The sequence below is a fragment of the Protobothrops mucrosquamatus genome, unplaced genomic scaffold, assembly GCF_001527695.2.
Source record: "Protobothrops mucrosquamatus isolate PMUCROS unplaced genomic scaffold, P.Mucros_1.0 scaffold2102, whole genome shotgun sequence".
NCBI classification, from domain to species: domain Eukaryota; kingdom Metazoa; phylum Chordata; class Lepidosauria; order Squamata; family Viperidae; genus Protobothrops; species Protobothrops mucrosquamatus.
In genome coordinates this window covers 50,748-74,945 of record NW_015388204.1, presented here as the reverse complement: position 1 = coordinate 74,945, position 24,198 = coordinate 50,748, and the positions used below count along the sequence as shown (strand labels likewise).

General features: G+C 44.6%; 1 protein-coding gene across 1 annotated transcript in view; it reads right to left on the bottom strand.

Moving 5' to 3' along the window:
• Positions 1-3,469: 3,469 nt before the first annotated feature.
• ZBTB46 (zinc finger and BTB domain containing 46) overlaps positions 3,470-24,198 on the bottom strand; it is a 55,913-nt gene continuing 35,184 nt past the window's right edge. The window contains exons 3-4 of the mRNA XM_015824074.1: positions 8,152-8,327; positions 3,470-3,850 (exon numbers count right to left, since the gene is read on the bottom strand). Coding sequence (XP_015679560.1) covers positions 3,470-3,850; positions 8,152-8,327 — 557 coding nt within the window. The remainder of the gene's footprint in view (positions 3,851-8,151; positions 8,328-24,198) is intronic.

The following is a 24,198-nucleotide window of genomic DNA, read 5'->3' as shown; positions in this document are numbered from 1 at the left end:
GCTTGGATGTATTTTCTTGTCATGATCACCTGATGGATAAGGCCACATTAAAAGCCCGAAAACCTGGCTCTGCCATTTGACTTGGGGGCCCTGATGTGGGCATCCTATTTTGGAAGTGGCTACTAGACAAAATCTCACCTCCATCCCATCTATGTGTTGGTTCTTTTTATCTGTTGTAATATTACTTTGAATGTTTCAGCTTTGACAGCTGATGTTTTAATGTTTTAATTCTGTAATATTCTCTCTCTCTGTTAAGGGGGCTTTTTCTGGAGAATTAACAATGCCAGATGTCTTTCATTCTTGTACATTTCTCCCTCCTCCATTGACTTACGAAACCAACTGAAAATTAATACAGAAAAAGAAAAGAAAAAAGCTCTGTAACTAGGATGTTCCCAGTTCCTTAAGTTACATTATTAAAACACTCCAGAGTCCAATATTGGGTTAGGACCGGCGCCAGAGAAGGAAAGCATACATTACTCTTTAGAAATTATGATATGCTACCTTTGTTGTCAGGTACTGCATCTGACAACACAGAGACATATGTTAGACACACAAACATGTACACAAACACATGGAATCAGCACCTTTAACTATTTGACCTCTCTGATTCTGAGACTTGGGTTTTTTTTTAAGGTCAGTTTTAAGATAGTAGTTTTGAGCCTCACAGTATTCGGAATAAAACTACAAGCTCTGCAGCTGAGAACAGAGGTTTCCCTGCTCAAGGCAGGAAGCAAAGATAAAAAAAAGGGCAAATTGGCAAAATGAGCCTTTTAAAGCTGCCCCAGGAAAGTAGCAGTAACCAGCCAGAAATCCTATTGAATCATTAAAGAGAAGAAAGGTCACAAAATATCTTGTTTAGAGACTGGGCAGTCGCTGGTCTGAGATGGTATATAGGTTCTCCTGCTTGAGGGGGGGAGGGGGCTGGACTAGAAGACCTCCAAGGTCCCTCCCAGCTCTATTCTATTCTAAATACGGACATTTGCTTCCCCAAATGTGCAGATCCTAAAACTCCAGAGAAAGAGGTACTAAACCCTTTTGAAGAATATGTGGGGCTTTCGTAGGGTTGACAAAAACATCTCCTGACCAGGCTGGGAAACCAAGTGGAAATTTCCCTGCTCAAAAGGCTTGCTGTATTGATGTGGTCTTGTGGACTGCTTCAAATGGGGGCTAAAACGGGATAATGTACATATTAACCTGCCCCCGCGAGATGATTAGCACTCATTCCTTGAGAGGGACTGTGCCACAGACGATCCGTATAGATTCCCCACTCCACAGGACAGCAAAATTGGTCAAATTGACATACAGGTAGTCCTTGACTTACAACAATTCATTTAGTGACCATTTGAAGTTACAACAGCATTGGAAAAAATGACACAGCCATTTTTTTACACTTATGACCACTGCAGCGTCCCCGTGGTCATGTGATCAAAATTCAGACACTTGGCAAATAGCAATAGCATTTAGAGTTATATGCCGCTTCGCAGTTCTTTACAGCCCTCTCTAAGCGGTTTACAGAGTCAGCATATTTGCCCCCCAACAATCTGGGTCCTCATTTTACCGACCTCAGAATGATGGAAGGCGCAGTCAACCTTGAGCAGTCAGGATCGAACTGCTGGCAGTCGGCAGAGTCAGCCTGCAATACTGCATTCTAACCACTGCTCCACCAGGGCCCTTCCTTCCTTCCTTCCTTCCTTTCCTCCCTCCCTCCCTCCCTTCCTTTTCCTTCTTTAATCTTTCTTCCTTTCTTAGGACTTAGCAATAGCACCTAGACTTATACACCGCTTCACAGTGCTTCACAGCTCTCTCTAAGCGAGAGTCAGCATGTTGTCCACAACAATCTGGGTCCTCATTTTACCGATCTCGGAAGGATGGAAGGCCGAGTCAACCTTGAGCCGGTCAGGATCGAACTGCCAAATTGCTAGCAGTCGGCAGTCAGCAGAATTAGCCTGCAGCACTGCATTCTAACCCCTGCGTCACCACAGCTCATAAATGACTCGTATGTCTGACGGTTGCAGTGTCCCGGGGCCATGCGGTCCCCTTTTGCGACCTTCTGATAAGCAAAGTCGATGAGGGAAGCTGGATTCGTTAACAATCGTGTGACTAACTTAGCAACTGCAAACGATTCACTTAAGCACTGTGGCAAGAAAAGTCGTTAAAATGGGGCAAAACCAGTGGTGGGATTCAAATACCGGAACAACCGGTTCTATTATGTGATGCAGGCCTGGGCCTCCAATGCCTAGAACAGACTTCCGGAAGTGGCATCCACGCACTTCCGGTGGGCCATTCTAGTCCTGGGAGGGCTCCTCCAGACTTCTGATGCCTAGAACAGACTTCCGGAAGTGGCATCTACACACTTCTGGTGGGCCATTCTAGGCCTGGGAGGACTCCTCCAGGCCTCCGAGGCCTAGATTGGACGTCCGGAACGCAGCCGGTTCTCCGAATTCAGGTAAATTTAGCTACTGGTTCTCCTGAACCGGTGCGAACCAGCTGAATCCCACCACCAGGCAAAACTCATTGAACAAATGTCTCACGTAGCAATAGAAATTCTGGGCCCAGTTGGGGTTTGTAAATTGAGGACTACCTGTAGTAACTCGATACAGCCAAGGCTTCGTAACAAGCCACGTGGCTATTTCTTTTAGAGAGCTTGGCCAAGGAAACCGTTTGGTTCCTCTGACTGCTACAACGCCTGGCTTCAAACCTCGTTTCTTTTCCCCAAACGAGAGGAAAAAGAAACTTATTGAAAAAGACAGAAAAGTGAATGTTTGAGACTTAGCCACGAGGGGGCCTATTTGTGGCACGAAAGCCTCACTCTTCCCTCCTCAGCAAGCAAAAGCTGTGTAAAAGGAGGCAACCTGAGGTTTACAAATAGCCAGTGGGCTAAATTAATCCTTGGATCAACCCACTGCAGGGAAAGAGGACCACAGTCTAGGGAAGGCCGCAGACTGGAAAGACCCATTGTTCTCCTCGGCTAAGCTCTCAAATGCTCCCACTGTTTTGTTTACCACCTCGATACCACGTCTCCCTTGCTGCTGAAAGGGTAATTATTTTAAATCTTTTTTTTTTAATAATTATCGTGGGAGAAGCACACGTCCTCCGTAGGTTAAGTTTTACCGTGCACGCGGGGGGGGGGAAACGTACATATTTGAGTGAGGAAATTCCACGCGGTCTGCATAATCACCTGGTCAGTTCCGATTGAAAGACTGAGGGGTGGATTTCTTTTTTCCCCCCCTATTTTAAAAACGATTGGGAGGATTTAAAAGAAGGAAGCGACAGCACCGAGGCAAAGTCTGATAAGAGAACTTATCAGGTGTTCTTTGGGGAAAAAAAAGAAAAAAAAGGGAAAAGTCTTCACACGTAACACGCTTCTATACACGGGGACAATGACCAGGCTCCTTGAGTTTTCCTCATACAGCTCTTCCCACCCTGCGACCCCCAAACCGACAGGAAACACCCCCCCCCCCAGAAATCCCTAAGAAATCCAAGTGAAATCCTTGTTGGTCTTCTCAGGGTTCTCCTGCTCCGGGCCAGAGTCACTGCCATCCTTCTCGTTTTCCAGAATCGCCTCGTCTTGGGAAATCTCGGCCTCCTCTTTCCATTTCAGCTCCTCTTCTTCCCCCACGTCTTCGTCTCCTTCCGCCTTGAGATCCTCGGGGTCTTCAGCGTAGGGGCCGTACAAGCCCTCCGGGGACCCGTCTCCGCCGCCAACCTCTAAGTGGCCGGCCAGGCCGTGGCCGGAGCAGTCGGTGCACACGCCGTGGCGCCGGGAGCCGTGCTTGATGCCCACGCTGGCGGCAGACATGAACACCCGGCTGCACACTTTGCAGACGTATTTTTTGTCTTTGCTGTGGACCTGGGGAGGGAGGCAAAAAATGAAAGCCGAGAAAATGAGCAGAGGGAAAAGCCCAGTGTAGATTGTACAGTTCATTTGTTGTACGCTCTGTTGTGCTGTCACTTAGTGACCGTTCGAAGTTACGACGTCACTGAAAAAAAGTGACTTGCGATGCTTTTTCCACACTTACGAACAGTGGTGGGATTCAGCCGGTTTGCTCCAGTTCGGCAGAACCGGTAGCTAATTTTTTGTTGCCCAGGCCCAGAATGGACTTCCGGAAGTGGCATTCACACAGAGAACCGGTTGTTGACATATTTGAATCCCACCACTCCTTCCTTCCTTCCTTCCTTCCTTCCTTCCTTCCTTCCTTCCTTCCTTCCTTCCTTCCTTCCTTCCTTCCTTCCTTCTTTCTTAACTTCCCTTCCCTTTGTTTCCTACTCTTGGTTATTATCTGCCCTAAGCCACAAAAGCAAAGCACAAATTAAATAAAATATCCTTGATGTAATAGTGTTTTATCCCAACTTTTATTATTTTATAAGTAACTCAAGGCGGTGAACATACATAATACTTCTTGGGGGGGGGGTCTTGGTACTCTCTGAGCTTGCTTGTTTTCTTGCAGACATTTCATTACCCAAACTTGGTAACATCATCATTTCCTGACAGTTAGAACAATTAACCAGTGGAACAACCTGCCTCCAGAAGTTATGAATGCTCCAACACTGGAAGTTTTTAAGAAGAGACTGGACAGCCATTTGTCTGAAATGTGTAGGCTTTCCTGACTGAGCAGGGGGTTGGACTAGACGACCTCCAAAGTCCCTTCCAACTCCATTATAATAATATTATTATTATTATTATTATTATTATTATTATTGCTAGCACTGATGCTGTTACCTAGTTTCAGTAATTAAACATCTGTAAGAAAACAAGCAAGCTTAGAGAGCACTAAGGAGCCCTCATATCAACCCTCAGCTGCAAATATTCTCCTTTATTAATAATGTTCGTTCCTGCTCATGTTTTCCCCACAACAACAGCCCCTATATATTCGAAAGGACATAAACCTACGAGCTTTTCCTTGTTTTTTGCATTTTTGTGCAAATAGTTTTTATTTTTCATCATTGGCTGACGATCGCTTGCACCCCTTGTACGTGCCTCGCAATTTTCCCCAAAATTTGTTTTTTTCAAAATGTCCCTGAAATTCATCCGCCGTGGGGCGAGAGTTTGATTTCAACGAAGAACAAAGAAGAGATCTGAGGCATGTGTATCTGTAGCTGAATTAATATCTCGGAGGCTACCCCAACGGAGCAAATCAAGGGGCATCTGGGGAGCAATTGGTCCCATGTCCAGATGGCCGGGCAGTCATCCGAATGGACAAGGATTCGTGGAGAGAAGGACAGAGGCAGCAGGTTCTGGGTACTATGGCAACAGAGTGCAGTGGCCCCTAAACATTGCTGTGGAAGCAATGCAAGCTAGCTGCCCATCTGATCCAGCAAAATGCCGCCATTTGGCACGACAAGATGCAACCTTGCACCTGCGGTAAGCAGACAGTAGCTTATCGGCTGAGCGTTGATGGTTTCCCCCCCCCCCCCATGGAAAGGAAGACAGCCATTTCCAGGAGGCAACTGGGTGCAAAGACAGGCTGTCTGCAAAATATCCTGCCCGATATCCAGAGAACAGCTGGGAGGAAACAGGATTTCTTTCACGGATGCACTTCCTATGTTTGGATCTTGTTCCAAAAAGTGTTCGGAATGGTTTTAGAGACATATTCCATCTAAATAACTCTTCGGTTCAATGTTTGCTCTTTTTTCTTTTCCCTTTTAAAAACCTGAAGCATTTGAAATATTCTGTTGGTTCTTCAAGCCGTTCTGGAGGAGTGTGTGGGGCTGGGTGAGGAAAGCACTGGCCTATTCATCATCATCATCATCATCATCATCATCATCATCATCATAAAGTTGGAGGGGACCTTGGAGGTCATCTAGTCCAACCCCCTGCTCAGGCAGGAAACCCTATACCATTTCGGACAAATGGCTGTCCAGTCTCTTTTTAAAAACTTCTAGTGTTGGAGCATTCACAACTTCTGGAGGCAGATTGTTCAACTGGTTAATTGTTCTAACTGTCAGGAAGTTTCTCCTTAGTTCTAGGCTGCTTCTCTCCTTGGCTAGTTTCCATCCGTTGCTTCTTGTCCTGCCTTCAGGTGCTTTGGAGAGTAGCTTGACACCCCCTCTTCTTTGGGGCAGCCCCTGAGATATTGGAACACTGCTGTCATGTCCCCCCTTGTCCGTCTCTTCATTAAACTAAACATACCCAATTCCAGCAACCGTTCCTTATATACTTTAGCTTCAAGTCCCCTAATCATAAAACATATTTCACTGGTTCATGATTTAACCTAGTTTTAAGCCCAAACTGAAAGGTATGCTGGATCCTAAAGTAGTCCGATGGACTGAAGGTGCACAATATGCTCTGCTGCCAAAAACTATAACCAAATTAACCCTAAACCTGCTAGGGCTTTTACTGGCTTGCTTCAATGTGTGGTGTGAATTTGACCAGAAATGCCACTAAAGACTTATTTTTTAGAAGAACACAACTGTTAAAAACATTATAGGCATTGACTAACAACTTTTCGTCTAGGGGCCGCTCAAAGTCACAATGGCACTGCAAAAAGTGACTTACAGTAGTGGCCAAAATTGTGGAAACCTTTTGGGAAAAGTGTAATTTTTGAGGTTGGATGGCTAATAATACCACTTTTTTTTTTAGCAGTACCATAAAATTATATATCAATGGAAAGATAATTTAATCAAGAACGTAATGCAACATAGTTTGTTCAATTATCTGCACTGTATTCTATGAAATGGTATAGCCAAATAACCAGAAAAAGGAAGCACAACTTGCTTAGGTTGATCTCAGGTAGCTTTCCTTCATCGGATTGTAGCCAATGAGCATGAGTGTTTAGAGAGCCAATCGGGTGTCACCTTGTTTTGGCCATGAGCCAATCAGATCACAGTAGGATCCAGTGATTGATGTCATGTATTGAAGCTGAGAGGAGGACATTTGTCAGTGTGTTATGTGATCGCTATTAAGTTGGTTGGGTTTTTTTGTGTTCTTTCATTGAGTGAGCTTGTAAAACGTAATAAAATTAAAGTCACGGTGCAAAGAGCTGACTGGTCGCCCAGAAAGCGATGTAAAATAGTATTGTTAAGTGAACAAGGCTACAGTTATAAAGAAATTAGAAGAAAAAATGGTGGAAATTGGTGGAAACTTAACCAAAGGTGGCATTTCTACTGTACACTTTTCCCAAAAGGTTTCCACAATTTTGGCCACTACTGTAGTATGTTTAAATGTGTGTTATGTATGTGTACACTTTCATTCTTAATGTGTGCCATTCTGCCACAGTAAAAAATGACAATAAAGGTTATCTATCTATCCATCTGATCATATAATTTGGCAAAAATATTTCCCTACTTTATAACTATATTGGTTTTCAACAACAAAATGAACTATTTGTCAGTTTGTTAAGCCAGGTAGCAAACAAGAACACTGCTAACACGCACTAGCAATGGATTTTAAAAACCTGCTTCTCAAAGTCAATATATACATTCTGTTCATATCGAGCATGCACTGTTAATTTTATTTTATGTTTTATTCTGGTTTACTGGCTCAAGAAGCCAGGAGACGGTGAGTTCTAGTCCCGCCTTAGGCATGAAAGCCAGCTGGGTGACTTTGGACCAATCACCAGGAGACTGAGAGTTCTAGTCCCGCCTTAGGGACAAAAGCCAGCTGGGTGACTTTAGACCAATCACCAGGAGAGTGAGAGTTCTAGTCCCGCCTTAGGGACAAAAGCCAGCTGGGTGACTTTGGGCCAATCACCAGGAGACGGAGAGTTCTAGTCGCATCTTAGGCACGAAAGCCTAAGGTGACTTTGGGCCAGCAATCTCTCACAGGGTTTTTGTGCAGAAAATAGGGAAGGAAAGCAGGAGGAGAAAAGAGTAGCGTATGTATTTGTCATCTTGAGTTATTTCTGAAAAAATAATAAAGGCAGGATGCAAATAAATAAATAAAAATAAAACCATATTCTGGTTTTGTGTCTTTATTGTTTTCATAGCTCTGTTATGAATTTTATATTGTTATGGATTTTATGATTTTTGCCAACATCATCCTAGGCGATGTTGGCAAAAAAATCACCGCCCAATGAATAGAAAGAAGGCTGGGAAAACTCCGGGCCGAACATCCCTAGTCACAGGCTCACCCATTTTCTCTTTCATGCAGCCCTCCGTCCCATTTCTGTCCGTCGTCTGCCCCTGGAAACGTCGCTAGAGATCCCAACTTACCAAGGTGTGCCGCTTCATGTGCTCTCGCCGGGTGAATTTCTTCCCGCAAATTTCACACGGGTAGGGCCGTTCCCCTGTGTGGGACCGCATGTGCCTTTTCAGGATGCACTGGTGCATGGCCGAGAAGCTGCAGTAAGGACACTTGAACTTCTTCCTGATGACCGTGAACTCATTTACTGAAAAGAAGAGTAAGGCAATGCGGATTACAGCTCCCCACTGAGGTTTTGGGTACGATTTGTAAAAATAATAAAAGTGGGATACAAATAAACAAACAACAAACAAACTGTAAAGTACCATAAAGACAATCAACCAGTGGAACAGTTTGCCACCAGAAACCGTGGGTGCTCCATCACTGGAGATTTTTAAGAAGAGACTAGACATTCACCTGTCTGAGATGGTATAGGTCCGTGGTGGCGAACCTATGGCACGGGTGCCACAGGGGGCACTCAGAGCCCTCTCTGTGGGCACGCGCGCTGTCGCCCCAGTCCTAGGCCTTCAGCTAGGTTTTATAAAACGTTTTCACTTTAGGCCTCCGCCGCCGTGTGCAAAAAAAAAAAGTTCACTCAATCAATTTCGACTTCTCGCGGGGAAAAAAAAGATCTCGCAAAGTTGGAATTGATTGATTGAACTTTTTGGTCCCACCCAGTCTGCCATTACCACTGCAGCCACGCCCACCCAATGGGCCATGCCTACCCAATGGGCCATGCCCACCCGGCACCCGACGATACATAAGTGGATTTTGGGTTGCAGTTTGGGCACTCGGACTCTAAAAGGTTCGCCATCACTGGTATAGGTTCTCCTGCTTGAGCAGGGGGCTGGACTAGAAGACCTCCAAAGTCCCTTCCAGCTCTATTCTATTCTATTCTATTCTATTCTATTCTATTCTATTCTATTCTATTCTATTCTGTTCTGTTCTGTTCTGTTCTATACTGTTCTGTTCTGTTCTGTTCTGTTCTGTTGTTCTATTCTATTCTATTCTATTCTATTCTATTCTATTCTATTCTATTCTATTCTACTCCATTCCACTCCACTCTCCACTCCACTCCACTCCATTCCAAGTAGCCTATCCCACTGATTATTTCTGCATTTTCCCACATGCTCTGGATATGGCTTCAGAAGAAATTTGCAGCAGTTATCTTGTAAGACTTTCAACATTTTTATTTGTGGTGATGAGCATACTATATTTTACAAGGCAGGAATTGGAACAGTATCTTAATTCCTTCCCCTGTTAAACAGTGACAATATCTACTCTATTTTATTCTACAGGGAAAAGGGAAGAAAAGAAAAAAGTTTAAAAGACCCTATGAGGCCCAGATTTGGGGCAACAGCCCCTAAGTACTTCAGAATCTCCTTTAGCAGTATCTGATTTAACATCGTTTGATAAAACGTAATCGCTATTTTACACGTCTGTTCGAGCATTCTGTGCTAGACGACCAATTATATAATGAGGCATGAAATAAGAAGCTTTAATGAAAGACCATTTTAACAACTATAATAATTTCTATAGATTTAAAATTACAAGGTAATTTAACAAAAAAAATATTGCTGTACATGTATTGGATATCTATTCCAGCTGGTGGGCATAGATGTTCAATGGTCAGATTCGGCTAATTGTGGGAGATGGGTAATTGAAATCAACATTTATTCATTTAATGGAGTCACAACTGACTGTCTTTCAAACGCAGGTTATTTACTTATTTCAATAAAAGACAATATCCCTAGCTGTGGGGTTCTTGATGCTGAATTTTGTTGTTTGCCTGTAGACATTTTATTATCCAGCTAGGTTATATTATCAGTGGCAGTGAGTATGAGGTTAGCTGCAAGTAGCTTATATTGTACTGCCGAAATAGTGCATGCTTTTATGTTGAAAAGAAATGTATTTATTCTGTCTGTTTTAAAATCTGGAATGACTCTCAGAGGTTTACATCTTAAAATAAATTTGGAACGGCCCTTCAAGGAACAGTGCTAAGCAATAAAATTGATTTTAAAAAACCCAACATGACAAAGTGATCAATTTGGCAATGTAACATGAAACTTCAAATGCCTCAAGAAAAATTTCTGTCTTGATTTACGAGTTAGAGCAGGGGTAAGCAAGCTTGGCTCTTTTATGACTCGTGGACTTCAACTCCCAGAATTCCTGAGCCAGCAGGGCTCAGCTTGGAAACCTCTGCCTTTCCCCTCAGCGTGGCTGGCTCAGGAATTCTGGGAGTTGAAGTCCATGAGTCCTAAAAGGGCCAAGTTTGAAGACCCCTGACTAACTGTATGCAGGCTGTGGAATTATGGGATTTGGAGTCCCCCCCCCCTGAAAGTTGCCAACATTGATAAACATTGCTCTAGAACAGGGATAGGCAACCTTGGCTCTTTTATGACTTGTGGACTTCAACTCCCAGAATTCCTGAGCCAGCATGAGGGAACTATGGCCCCCTCATGACTTGTGGACTTCAACTCCCAGAATTCCTGAGCCAGCAGGGCTCAGCTTGGAAACCTCTGCCTTTCCCCTCAGCGTGGCTGGCTCAGGAATTCTGGGAGTTGAAGTCCACGAGTCATAAAAGAGCCAAGGTTGCCTACCCCCGCACTAGATAGAATAGGGCTCTTCAAACTTGGCCCTTTTATGACTGGTGGACTTCAACTCCCAGAATTCCTGAGCCAGCATGGGGGAACTATGGCCCCCTCATGACTGGTGGACTTCAACTCCCAGAATTCCTGAGCCAGCATGGCTCAGCTTAGAAACCTCTCCCTTTTCCCTCAGAGTGGGTGGCTCAGGAATTCTGGGAGTTGAAGTCCACGAGTCATAAAAGAGCCAAGGTTGCCTACCCCTGGGTTAGAGGTACCTGGGCTGTCAGGGAAGACCATTGGGTTAAGCACTAGCTACCCCTGGAAAACTTTAATTGTCCCCACAGTTCTCACTTGTACATGTAATCCTCGACGTACGACCACGACTGACTCCAAATTTCTGTTGCTAAGCAAGACAAGTATTAAGCGAGTTTTGCCCCATTTTACGACTTTATTTGCCACGGTTGCTAAGTGAATCACTGCAGTTGTCAAGTTAGTAATGCAGTTGGAAAATGAATCTGGCTTTTCCATTGACTTGTAAAGTGTTAATAGCACTTTACAATGCCTTGGTAAGGCCACACTTGGAATACTGCATCCAGTTTTGGTCACCACGATATAAAAAAGATGTTGAGACTCTAGAAAGAGGACAGAGAAGAGCAACAAAGATGATTAGGGGACTGGAGGCTAAAACATGTAAGGAACGGCTGCTGGAATTGGGTATGTCTAGTTTAATGAAGAGCAGGACGAGGGGGGACATGATAGCAGCGTTCAAGTATCTCAGGGGCTGCCACAAAGAAGAGGGAGTCAAGGATTATTTCTTTAGTACATAATCAACTCCTGTGTTTATGCAAATTTCTGCTTTGGCTTTTGAGAAGGACTACTACTGCTTTTCTATAGTTACTGTTGAGATTCTGCCAAAGTTTCTAAATTTTTCACTAGCTCAAGACGTTGTCATGGGGAAAATATGAGGAAGAAGGTGTATTGATTATATTTGCTGCCTTCAGTTATTTGTAAAAAAATAATAAAGGCAGGATATAAATAAATAAATAATAAGTACAGTGAGAGCCAGATTTCCTATGAGGGTAAACCAGTTCAAGCAGATACACCAACTTCCTAATGCTTGTACTGTTTAGAGATGTATATAATCTCACTTAATTAATGTAGGCAGAAACATAATAATAATAATAATAATAATAATAATAATAATAATAATAATAATAATAATAATAATAATATAGTAGTACCAATAGTAATAGGCATTTTGGGTGCAATCCCAAAACAACTGGAGCACCACTTGAACACCATCATCGGCATTGACAAATTCGCCATCAGTCAATTGCAAAAGGCGGCCTTACTAGGAACTGCTTCCATCCTGCGACAATATCAAACATCCACCTCCGCCTATCCCAGGTCCTTGGGAAGGACTCGATAGGTCGACAAAAATGCCAAATCCAGTCTGAACATCTGGCTGACTGTGCGATGATCAATAATAAAGTTGGAAGGGACCTTGGAGGTCATCGAGTCCAACCCCCTGCTCAGGCAGGAAACCCTATACCATTTCAGACAAATGGCTGTCCAGTCTCTTCTTGAAAACTTCCAGTGTTGGAGCATTCACAACTTCTGGAAGCAGGTTCTGGAGTCACATGGGTGACTTCATCACAAATTTGAGTATTTTACTGCAGGTACAAGGTGGCAATATTTCTGAGTCCTGATGAGGCACTAAGTAATAATTTGTAACTGTCTTCTATATGGATTTTTGATGTCCAGGCTGAGCCTGTCCCTAGCAACAATGCCCTGGTGCGTGGAATGAGGCCAGAAATAAATCTGGAAATGATGCCTACTTAGCTATAATATTGTCATTCAGAACAGAAACACATTTTTCAGAAATAAGGAGAGAGGCACTCATTTAATAGCAGGCAGCTTTCAACCATCATCCCTGCTGAAATGAAGCAGAGCATCTCAGTAATGAGATATAAGGTCTGGAATCAAGCCAGCTTCTACTACATAGGTTGTTTACAATGCCAACTAACATTCCTAACTCCTAGGTCAGGGGCAGGCAACCTTGGCTCTTTTATGACTCGTGGACTTCAACTCCCAGAATTCCTGAGAGCCACGCTAAGGGAAAAGGGAGAGGTTTCCAAGCTGAGCCATGCTGGCTCAGGAATTCTGGGAGTTGAAGTCCACGAGTCATAAAAGAGCTAAGGTTGCCTGCCCCTGTCCTAGGCTGACAAGGCTTACATGTTATATGTGAACATGAGACCTGCATGAACATTGAAGATGTGGCTCGTGCCCCTTGCCGTGCTTTTTACACACAAAGAGATCCTAGGTGTATTCTCAGACAGCTGCAATAACGAGAACCCGTGGGTCTCATTTACTAGCCGAATTCACAGTGGACTCAGGAAATGTTGCCCCCTCCAAAGGGAACTGGAATACTCTCTAAGTAAACAGGGGGAGGTGAAGTAGGCCGTTTCCATCTTCCTTGCTGAAAAGATTATTTTATGTATTTACTGGGGCTTCTGTGCTGCAACTTCCTGTGGGTTCCAAGCGGCCATCCAAACACAAGGTTAAAAATGCTGCATCTTAGGAGGCCGCCTATGCCCGGAGGCAGTCTCAATTTTAAGGTGACCAACCGTCCTCTTTTAGGGAGGACAGTCCTCCTTTTGTAAGTTCTGTCCTCCCTCGAAAAGTGTCCTCCTACATGTCCTCCTTTTCGATATTTGAAGACTAATCTGCAGGGCTTTTTTTTTCTCATCGAAAGCTCAGAACGGCGTTTTGGCACCTTTTTTGATGGTTTTTTTTTCTTCAACTTTTGCATGAGCTGTGCTACTCCCCTTATTGGCTTTCGAAAGTCAATAGGAATTGCTGCTGAGCGCGCCAAAACACCCGGCCGGCAAACTTTGCACATGCAAGTTGTCTGTATTATTGTTGCAATGAATAAAATGTTTCTTTTATTTACGATATTTTTTCTTCAATTTATTTGTGTCCTCTTTTTCATTGTAAAAAAGTTGGTCACCTTATCAATTTCCACATTGCCTTCAAGCAGGAGTCTTCAAACTTGGTCCTTTGATGACTGGTGGACTTCAACTCCCAGAATTCCTCAGCCAGGCACGCAAGGAATTCTGGGAGCTGAAGTCCACCAGTCATCAAAGGGCCAAGTTTGAAGACCCCTGCCTTAAAGACTTCCAAATGATCGATCCTTTTAGCCCTCTGGAAGCCCAATAAGGTGAGGCAGGCTTGTTCCCCAGGCAGAGGGGCATCACGCGGAAGGGTTACCCCTCTGGTTCTATGGTCGCTGACATTTCCACCACCTACAGAGTATCTTCAACAGGTGCTCTCTTCCTAATCTCACTGGGCAGGCAGTGGTTTCATAAGTATCCAGGTCCAGAACCATGAAAGGCTTTAAAGACGATAATCAGAACCTTGAATAGTATCTGGAAGGTAACTGGCAGCCAGTGCAGCTCCCCAAATAACAGCATGACAGGGGCAAATTTCAGTCTCTCCACAATTACACAGATAGCTGCAGGGATGGTGAATAAATTGCAGCAGCCCAGCTGAGACCCCATGAGAGCATGAATGCTGACCGTGCATTAGGTTTTTCCGATATAGGAATGACCACAATTGGCACAGGAAATGCAATTACGGGAAGATTCTCCTGAGCTTGGCTTCTGCCACGAATTCCAAAGAACCCTCAAACTGTGAGCCAGCTAGAATACTAGATGAACAAGCAGGGGGTTGGACTAGATGACCTCCAAGGTCCCTTCCAACTATTATTATTATTATTATTATTATTATTATTATTATTATTATTATTATTATTATTATTATTATTGGACTGATCTTAGTGGTGGGATTCAGCCAGTTCGTAGCTTAAATTTTGCTGAGTTCAGAGAACCAGCTGAATGGACACTGCTTCCCGGAAGTCCAGTCTAGGCCTCGGAGGCCTGGAGGAGGCCTCTCAGGCCTAGAATGGCGCACCAGAAGTATGTGGATGCCACTTCCAGAAGTCCGTTCTAGGCCTCGGAGGCCTGGAGGAGGCCTCCCAGGCCTAGAACGGCCCACCGGAAGTGCATGGATGCCACTTCCGGAAGTCTGTTCTAGGCTTCAGAGGCCCAGGCCTGCATCCAATAAGAGAACCGGTTGTTCAGGTATTTGAATCCCACTCCTATAGCAGTGATGGCGAACCTTTTAGAGACCGAGTGCCCAAAAAATGGCCCCACCCCTGCCCTGGCCCCCGCTCCGCCCCTGGTCCCACCCACTCCGTCCCCATCTGCCCTACCCCCTGCTCCGCCCCCACCCACCCACAGGGCCACTCACCGCCTCCATGGCCAGCCGCAGATCGCCCAGGCGACCCAGCAGCGCCATGGCGGCCACGCCCTCTGCCCGCGCCCTGCAGCATCAACTGCACAAGACGGGGCGCGAGGGTGGAGTCTTGTCCCCACTGCCATGCCCTTGGCTGCACTGCTCCATGTGGGCCATGCCTGGGCGCGACTCTCCTCCAAGGAGGCTGTTGGGGAGGAGGGGGCCATAGGGGGGAGGCGGGGGTGGGGCAATGGCACGCGTGCCCACAGAGAGGCACACGTGCCATAGGTTCACACACGTGCCATAGGTTCTGGCACACGTGCCATAGGTTCACCACCACTGTCCCATGGCACAAAAAATGAAAAGAATAACAGTCCCGTGCATCAAAAGCAACTCTGAAACATCCAGCAGACACTGCATCACTATAGCACACTAACCAGAAAAAGCCCTCCGATACATTTTAAGCAAACCAAAAGACCCAGTAGCCCAAGAAGAAAAAAAACCAGGGGTCATCTGCAATATACAATGCAAGGACTGTAACAGCCACTATGTAGAACTGACAGGCAGAAGATTGGCAGAGCAGCCCAAATGCTTGTCCGAAGACATGATGACAACACAATCTGACAACACAGTTTCATCTGGGAAACCATTAGCATCTTTGAATCAAAGCAAATCCAAAAACACCAGGGAGTTCCTGGAGGTTGGGCTTTCACACAAATCAGCTATCAACAGACACATAGAGACAAACCACATTTGCACACCATTAAAAGGAGACAGTATCAAACATAGAAAGGAAACAAAAAGACTACAATATATCCTCTCCACAGAAGCCAACATTCAGATAAGCAGGGATCAATGCCAGACAAACAATCGGGCAGAAAACAATTCTTTGATCAATTCACCAAAACTGGCAGAGCAAACTACTGCATGTAAGCAGGCAGCTAACCCTACACTCTCACTGATACCAATGATGTTACCTACCTGGGTAATGAAACATCTGCTAGCAGGCAATCAGGCTTAGAGAGAACCAATAACCCCATATTTATTCATCTTTAAAGGTCCTAAGGTTTTTTATCTCAATTAATGGCTATGCAACTGTCTACGTTCATTTTCTTCTATGACTATAGCACATATTTAATCTTAGTATCTGCTAAACCAGTGATGGCGAACCTATGGCACGCGTGCCAGAGGCGGCACTCAGAGCCCTCTCTGTGGGCACACCTGCCACCACCGCCGCCAGCTGCCGCAGGTCCATTAGGCCGCCACTGGCGCCCGGAGCAGCAGCCCCACCCAGCACAAAGGAGGCAAAGCAGCTAGCTAGCAAGCTCAAGTAGAGGTGGTAGAGCACGCTTGCTGCCCTCGCCCTGCCCCGCAGCAATGGCACCCCCACCCTACCCCCCGCCTCACCCCGCCCCACCTACCAGAGACCCTCTGGATCTCCCCCAATCCTGCCCAGCCCCCACAGGCATCCCCCCACGAGCAACATCCACCCCGTGGGCCACGTCCACCCCGGCCACACCCACTCAGTCTGCCATCACCACTGCAGCCACTCCCACCCAGTGGGCCATGCCCCCCCCCCGAGAGCACCACAATGCTGATGCGGCCCTGGCACTTTGCAATAAATAAGTGGATTTTGGGTTGCGGTTTGGGCACTCGATCTCTAAAAGGTTCGCCATCACTGTGCTAAACCAATTTTGTTATATTTGTTAGGGTCAGCATTCAATTGCCTGAGAAAGAAAATCCAGCAGGCGAAAGTCTGATTAGTACAGACATGTCAAACACAAGGCCCGGGGGCCGGATGTGGCCCGCGAAGTGGTTTCATGTGGCCCGCGAAGCCATCCTGGAAACAGTGAGGGAACGGCCCCTGCTGCCTTGGCCCTGGCCCAGGCTGGCCGGGAGCCAATGTACAATTTTGTGGTGGCCATCTATGCTGAAATGCAATCAGTCTTAGCTCCACAAGGCCGTCTGGAAACAGCGAGGAACCAGCCCCTGCCGCATCGGCCCTGCCCCCTGGGTGCATGCTGGGGAGGGGTCACCCTTTGTGAGGAATGAAGAAATGGACCATGCCTTGGTGCTTGCCCCGGTCCCACCCCCTTCTGCCAGAGACCCTCAGATCTGTCCCACTCCTGCCCAGGCCCCCACAGGCACCCTTGACGCGAACGATGTAGAGCTGGCCATGCCCACCCAGTAGGCCACACCCACTCCATCCACGCCCACCCAGTAGGCCGCACCCACCCTGGCCACACACCCCCGCCCCCCGAGGGCAACCGCAATGCTGATGCGGCCCTCAATGAAATTGAGTTTGACACCCCTGGATTAGTATATTGTCACTATAGGTAATGAAAAAGAAAACAGGGTTGAAGAAAACAAGAGCAAATTTATAGCCAATAATGCAGAAAATACGGATTTTTGTCCCAATTCCTCATTTCAAAATCCCAATGAAATTTGGACTCCTGTAATCAAAGCATTATCAAAATAACATTGTGTATTCGAGACTAGAAGCAAAGAAATACATGGGAGTGTTAAATCCACTTTCACACAATAAAGCAATTATTCATTCCTCTATTGCCCGATCATCTCTAGAGGAAACCAACCTATATTCACTCATCTGTATGGAATTCCAGGTAGCTACCAGGTGTCAAACTGATATAATGCCAGCTTCAAACATATCAGATTGTTAAAGATGACACTCCTTGGTAAGGACAAAGATTCAAGAAGAATAGACTTAAAATATCTGAGACGGAATAAATAGGTAAGAGAAAATAGTAGCTACGGCAGTGCATCCCGGGGGCGATTTCACTCTTTCCAATTGATAATCTAATTTAATCCTAATCTAATCATTTTTATAGGAGCTCAGGGCAGCTTACTCTGGGATCCCCCTTCCTTTTATTCTCACTGCAATTACCCTATGACGGGGGAGGCAACCTTGGCTCTTTTATGACTCGTGGACTTCAACTCCCAGAATTCCTGAGCCAGCCATGCTGAGGGAAAAGGGAGAGAGGTTTCCAAGCTGAGCCAGGCTGGCTCAGGAATTCTGGGAGTTGAAGTCCACAAGTCACGAGGGGGCCATAGGTCTCTCATGCTGGCTCAGGAATTCTGGGAGTTGAAGTCCACGAGTCATAAAAGGGCCAAGTTTGAAGAGCCCTATTCTATCTAGTGCGGGGGTAGGCAACCTTGGCTCTTTTATGACTCGTGGACTTCAACTCCCAGAATTCCTGAGCCAGTCATGCTGAGGGGAAAGGCAGAGGTTTCCAAGCTGAGCCATGCTGGCTCAAGAATTCTGGGAGTTGAAGTCCATGAGTCATAAAAGAGCCAAGGTTCCCCCCCCCTGGCCTAGTCCATTGTTTCTCCACCTCAGCAACTTTAAGACGTGTGGACTCCAACTCCCAGAATTCCTGAGCCAGCCACGCTGAGGGAAAAGGGAGAGGTTTCCAAGCTGAGCCATGCTGGCTCAGGAATTCTGGGAGTTAAAGTGCACCAGTCATAAAAGAGCCAAGGTTGCCTACCCCTGACCTATGACATACATTAGGTTGAATGTTTGTTTGTTTCATTTGCATCCTGCCTTTATTATTTTTATAGCTAACTCAAGGCGGCAAACATATACAGTATCCACCACACCCTCCTATTTTCCCCACAACAGTCCTGTTGTGAAGTGGGTTGGACTGAGAGAGAGAGAGATTAAAAGGGCCAAGTTTGAAGACCCCTGGACTAGACCAAACTGGATCTCAATACGGGCACAGAATTGTTCAGTGAATTTCCATAGCTGAAAATCCTATGCTAATCCAACACTTCAATTACATGGCTGTGAAGGGTGTGCAAAAATACATATTTGTTTTGTTTAAAATATACCATTATACCTATTAGCAGCCATGAATTTGCAACACACACACGCACACACACACGCACACACACAAACACACACACGGTTGTTCTGATTCCTAAAATTTACTGTCCTAGCTTGCTGGGACAGCTAGCTGGGACTGGGCGTCCATGGCACCGATAGGGATCCGTCTTTCCCCGCTCAAGATGACCTTTGGCTTGCTGGGCGTGGGCATGCTCTACCACAGGGCTTTTCAACCAGTGGGACGGGTACCACCTGTGGTACATTGGCACCTGGCAGGGGGTACGCAACCATCCTAGAAAAGTGGTAGCGGGGGAGGGGAATGAGCTGAACCGGTGGCAGCACCACACAAGCCTGAGCGAGAGACGGCTGGAGCTGCAGGGCTGTCAGGGCTCAGCGGAAGCGCCAGGATCAGTGCCGCTTTCCAGGTGATAGGCGGTTCTTCGGGGCTGTCAGGGCTCAGCGGAAGCGCCAGGATCAGCACCAGGCTCCAGCTGGAGCTCAGCGTTGATCCTGGTGCTTCTGCTGAGCCCAGAAGAAGCGCCGATCAGCTGGAATGTTGCAGCATCTCCAGGGTCTTGTGATTTACATTCAGATGCTTGGCAACTGATTCATATTTATGACGGTCACAGTGTCCCAGGGTCATGTGAAGTGACCAAAACCTGCTGCAACCACCCAGCAGATGGGGGGGAATAAAAACCAAACACCCCCCACGGCCCCACCCCCGCTGCCAATCCTCAACAGAAACGCTCACAACAATGAAAACCTCGGACAGGAGGAAGAGCACCGCCAGGTGGGCAGGCAGGTGTCTTGCTCGGCTGTGGCTTGGGGGGCACTTTTTTCAGTGCCATTGTAACTTCGAACAGTCGCTAAGCAAACTGTTGTAAGTCGAGGACTACCTGTATTTTATCACTTTTTTGGGGGGGGGGTCATCAAGTTTTTGACACCTTGCTAGACGACCTGGTGGTACTCGGATGTTGCCATATCCTAAAAGTGGTACAATGGGTGAAAAGGTTGAAAAGCCCTGGATTAGAAGACCTCCAAGGTCCCTTCCAATTTTGTTCCTCTGTTGTGCAGGTGACCTCTGGAAGGGCTTGGAATTGGCTCACGGCCTTGTAACAATTACCTTGTCAATGAACAAAGTTGCAGTGCTTCACACTCCTTGAAGTCAGCCTTGCTGGCACAATCAGCTTCCACTGAACTGGAAACCAAGTGGAAACAACCTGCTGGGACCATTTTGCTTAAGCCCAACCTTGGGGGGGATTTCACTTTAGTGATGGGACGCGCACGGGAGCGTGTCACAGGCAGCCATTAGCTTCTGGCCTCAGCAAGTGATCTGCCGGTCTCCTTCTTAGCTTTAAAAAAAAAAAAAAAGGCAATTGTTTTGCCCCCCAGAGTATCAAATCTAATCTGCTGATCTCTGCCGGTCCGTGCTGTGCTTTCTTCTTTCTCCACCCACTGTTTGTCAAAGAGCACAATAAATTATTTAGCAGTCGCCAGACTGTAAAATTGCAGGCTGGCTGTGTTAATTGGAAGGAGAGAGGGGGGAAAAAAATATATTTGTTTGCACACTCACACGGCAAGCATTTTATTTATTTATTTATTTATTTAATTTAATTTATATGCCGCCCTTCTCCCAACGGGACTCAGGGCGGCGCACAACATATTTAAAACAAAACATAAATACATTCCCCCCCCAATAAAACCGAATTAAATCAAATTTTAAAGTTGTGTCTCTGTCAAATTGCTAAAAAATAAACCCCATATAAAATCCTCCCTAGGTCANGACGGCACCCTGAGGAGGCCCACTCTGTGGGAGCGTACCGGTCTGAGGGAGGGGATCTGCGGCAGAAGGCGGTCTCGGAGATAACCGGGTCCTATGCCATGAAGCGCTTTAAAGGTGGTAACTAACACCTTTAGCTAGCTAGTCCATAAAAGAGGGCAACCGACTTAAAAGATTTGCTATTTGGAAGGCAAAGGTTGAGAATAATTTCTACCCGTTTTCACATTAAGGTACCACAGGGGGGGAAATTCTGCTTGGGTTTCCCCCCCCCCCCAGTTCAGTATACTTTGTATAAATAATTTTTAAAAAATAGTTTATCTGCAAGTCTCTACTTAAAGCAATGATTGGCTTTCAAAGATCATTTGAAATCTGTCGTATCAACCGCTATGTGAAGAATTCCCAGATGGAGTATTTATGAAAATGCAACAGGGCAGAATTTCAGGATACTGTGGCCAATCGATCTGAAAACTATCTTAATCAAGAAATATAAATGATACTAATATTAAAAATAATAATATCATATAATTTAAACTAACAAAAATTCCATTAAAATAAACTATTAATAATAACAATATTGTTTAATATTTAGGTTATGAATATGTTTATTATTGTGTTGAACTTTAATTTGTTTAAATTTGTGTTAAAGGGGAGTTAAAGCGCATTATGGACTTGGTTATTTTAATAGTTGGTTAATGTTAGATAGATTTTGATTATTATATTTGTAACCCTGTGTTCAGCTCTGGGAAATGGGGGAGGGGGGGTTTTGGGGTGGGTATGGGTGTTTATACTGTAATCTTTATAAAACTTTTAATAAAAAAAAAAGAAATATAAATGATGTGTTCTAAAGTATTCTACTAAACAGTCTTTAACTCTTTCTATGACTGGTGTCTCCTATGCCTCTGCTTGCATACAACGCCGAGTTAAACATGTTTCAAGATAGCTTATTTAGAGATGCTGTTAGAGGAAAAGTACATGTACTCCTCAACCTACGACCACAATCCAGCCCAAAATTTCTGTTGCTAAGTGAGACACTTGTTAAATAAATTGCCCCTTTTTACGATCTTTCTTGCCCCGGTTGTTAAGTGAATCACTGCAGTTTGTTAAGTTAGTAACACGGTTGTTAAGTGAATCTGGCTTCCCCCATTGACTCTCTGCCTGTCAGGTCGCAAAAGGAGATCACGTGACTCCAGCACAACGAAACTGACATAAGTACGAGTCAGTTGCCAAGCGTCTGAATTTTCATCACATGACCACGGGGACGCTGCAACGGCCGTGAAGTGAAAAACAGCCGTAAGTCACTTTTTTCAATGCCGTGGTAACTTTGAACTGTCACTAAACGAGCTGTCTTAATCGAGGCCTGCCTGCATATTTGGAAAAGCGAAACCGACCAATTTTTTTTATCGGCATTATGAAACTGCTAAGATTAGGCTTCCCGGAAGTAAGGTTGAAGATGCCTTGGTAAGGCCACACCTGGAATACTGCATCCATTTTTGGTCACCAAAAGTCTGGAAAAAAATCCAGAGAAGAGCAACTAAGATGATCAAAGGCCTGGAGACTAAAATGTACGAACAACGGCTGCGGGACTTGGATTTGGCCAGTCTAAAGAAAAGAAGAAACAGGGGAGACATGATAGCAGTCTTCCAGTATCTGAGGGGCTGCCACAAAGAAGAGGGGGTCACGTTATTCACCAAAGCACCAGAGGGAAAGACGAGTAACAATGGATGGAAACTAACCAAAGAGAGAAGCAACCTGGAATTAAGGAGAAACTTCCTGACAGTGAGAACAATCAACCATTGGAACAGCTTTGCCTCCAGAAATCGTGAGCGCTCCATCATTGGAGGTTTTTAAGAAGAGACTGGACAATCACCTGTCTGAGATGGCATAAGTTCTCCTGCTTGAGCAGGAGGTTGGACTAGATGACCTCTAAGGTCCCTTCCAGTTCTATTCTATTCTATTCTATTCTATTCTATTCTATTCTATTCTATTCTATTCTACAATCTGTTTATTCTATTCTATTCTATTCTATTCTTTTCTACAATCTGTCTATTCTATTCTATTCTATTCTACAATCATTCTATTCTATTCTATTCTACAATCATTCTATTCTATTCTATTCTATTCTACAATCTGTTTATTCTATTCTATTCTATTCTATTCTATTCTATTCTTTTCTACAATCTGTCTATTCTATTCTATTCTACAATCATTCTATTCTATTCTATTCTATTCTATTCTATTCTATTCTATTCTATTCTATTCTATTCTACTCTACTATTCTATTCTAATTCTGTTCTATTCTAGCACAAAAGTCCTTTCCCAAACAAACTTACATGTATACTGTACAAGGGAAAAAAGAAAAGCCCACCAACAGTTTGGATGACATAGGCAACACAATTTCCTCACTAGTACATTTAGTACCAGAGAAATCGCCCAGGGTACCATGATAATCCACTATCCAAATGTCCGCCGTGTGAATGAATTCATTTTTTAAAAAAGCTGCCTAGAATTATCCAAGCAACCTCTTTAAGTGACCCTTGGCCAGTACAATGGCTCCTTCACAATGCGTTTTCCATTCTTTTTTTTTTCAGTTGGGAGCTTAACTCTTCGACTTAAGCGTTAAAAGTATTGATCTTGCCTTGAAGCGGATGAAATTCTATTTGACCTGGAAGCCAGGCCTTTAATTCTGCAAATCACACTTAACAGGTGACTGTTTTGCAGTCACCTGGGCTTGCAAGCGCGTTGAGTTGGCAGTTTTGAAGGGAGTTGTATTTCGTAATGTAGGTGAGGACCTGAGGTACCAAATTATTTTTTCAGAAATCAGCATTTTGCTTTTCTCACAATAGCACCCGGCTACCTTATATGCACCCCCTTGCCTTACGTACACAACATGTTCTTCCCTTTTTTGCGAAAAGAATAAAGGGCAGCACAATTCAGGGTTTGCCTTTGGATTCTTGTATTGGCTTGAATTATATCAAACTTAGTACATGAGACTGAGAGTTTGTAACAGAACCAATGTGTAGAAATGATAAATATATATATAAAAAATAGGTGGATGGACTGCTTCCTTTCTAACTTCTCTTAAGAGGCCAGCAGAATTTTATAGGCCTACATCAACAGACACAGAACGTACACACATATATCCATGAGGCCTGGAGGAGAAAAATATATTTACAATAAATGTACCAATATATAATGTTCCAAGGAAGATAAAATATGGTCCATGTGTTTTTACTCTGTTGAAGAATCAATGTCGATGTATTTCTAACTAATATACTGCTATTAAGGCAGAATTACACTACGATTGTAAAGTGCTGATATCATAGAGCGTTGAAGTGCATTACAGATAATTTAAACCAACTGTTAAAAATACAAAAATATTTTAAATGTTTTGTCTAAAAATTAGGCACGCCAAATCTTACAATATTAAAACTTTCAAACTGAATTATTTATGCATCTTGGTCATGGAATTTAGAAACGGTAAAAGTAAACAGTCCCTTCCTGTACCTGATATTAATCAGGATTTACTTTATATTAAAAACACTTATATCACAGTACCAGCCAAACTGAATAG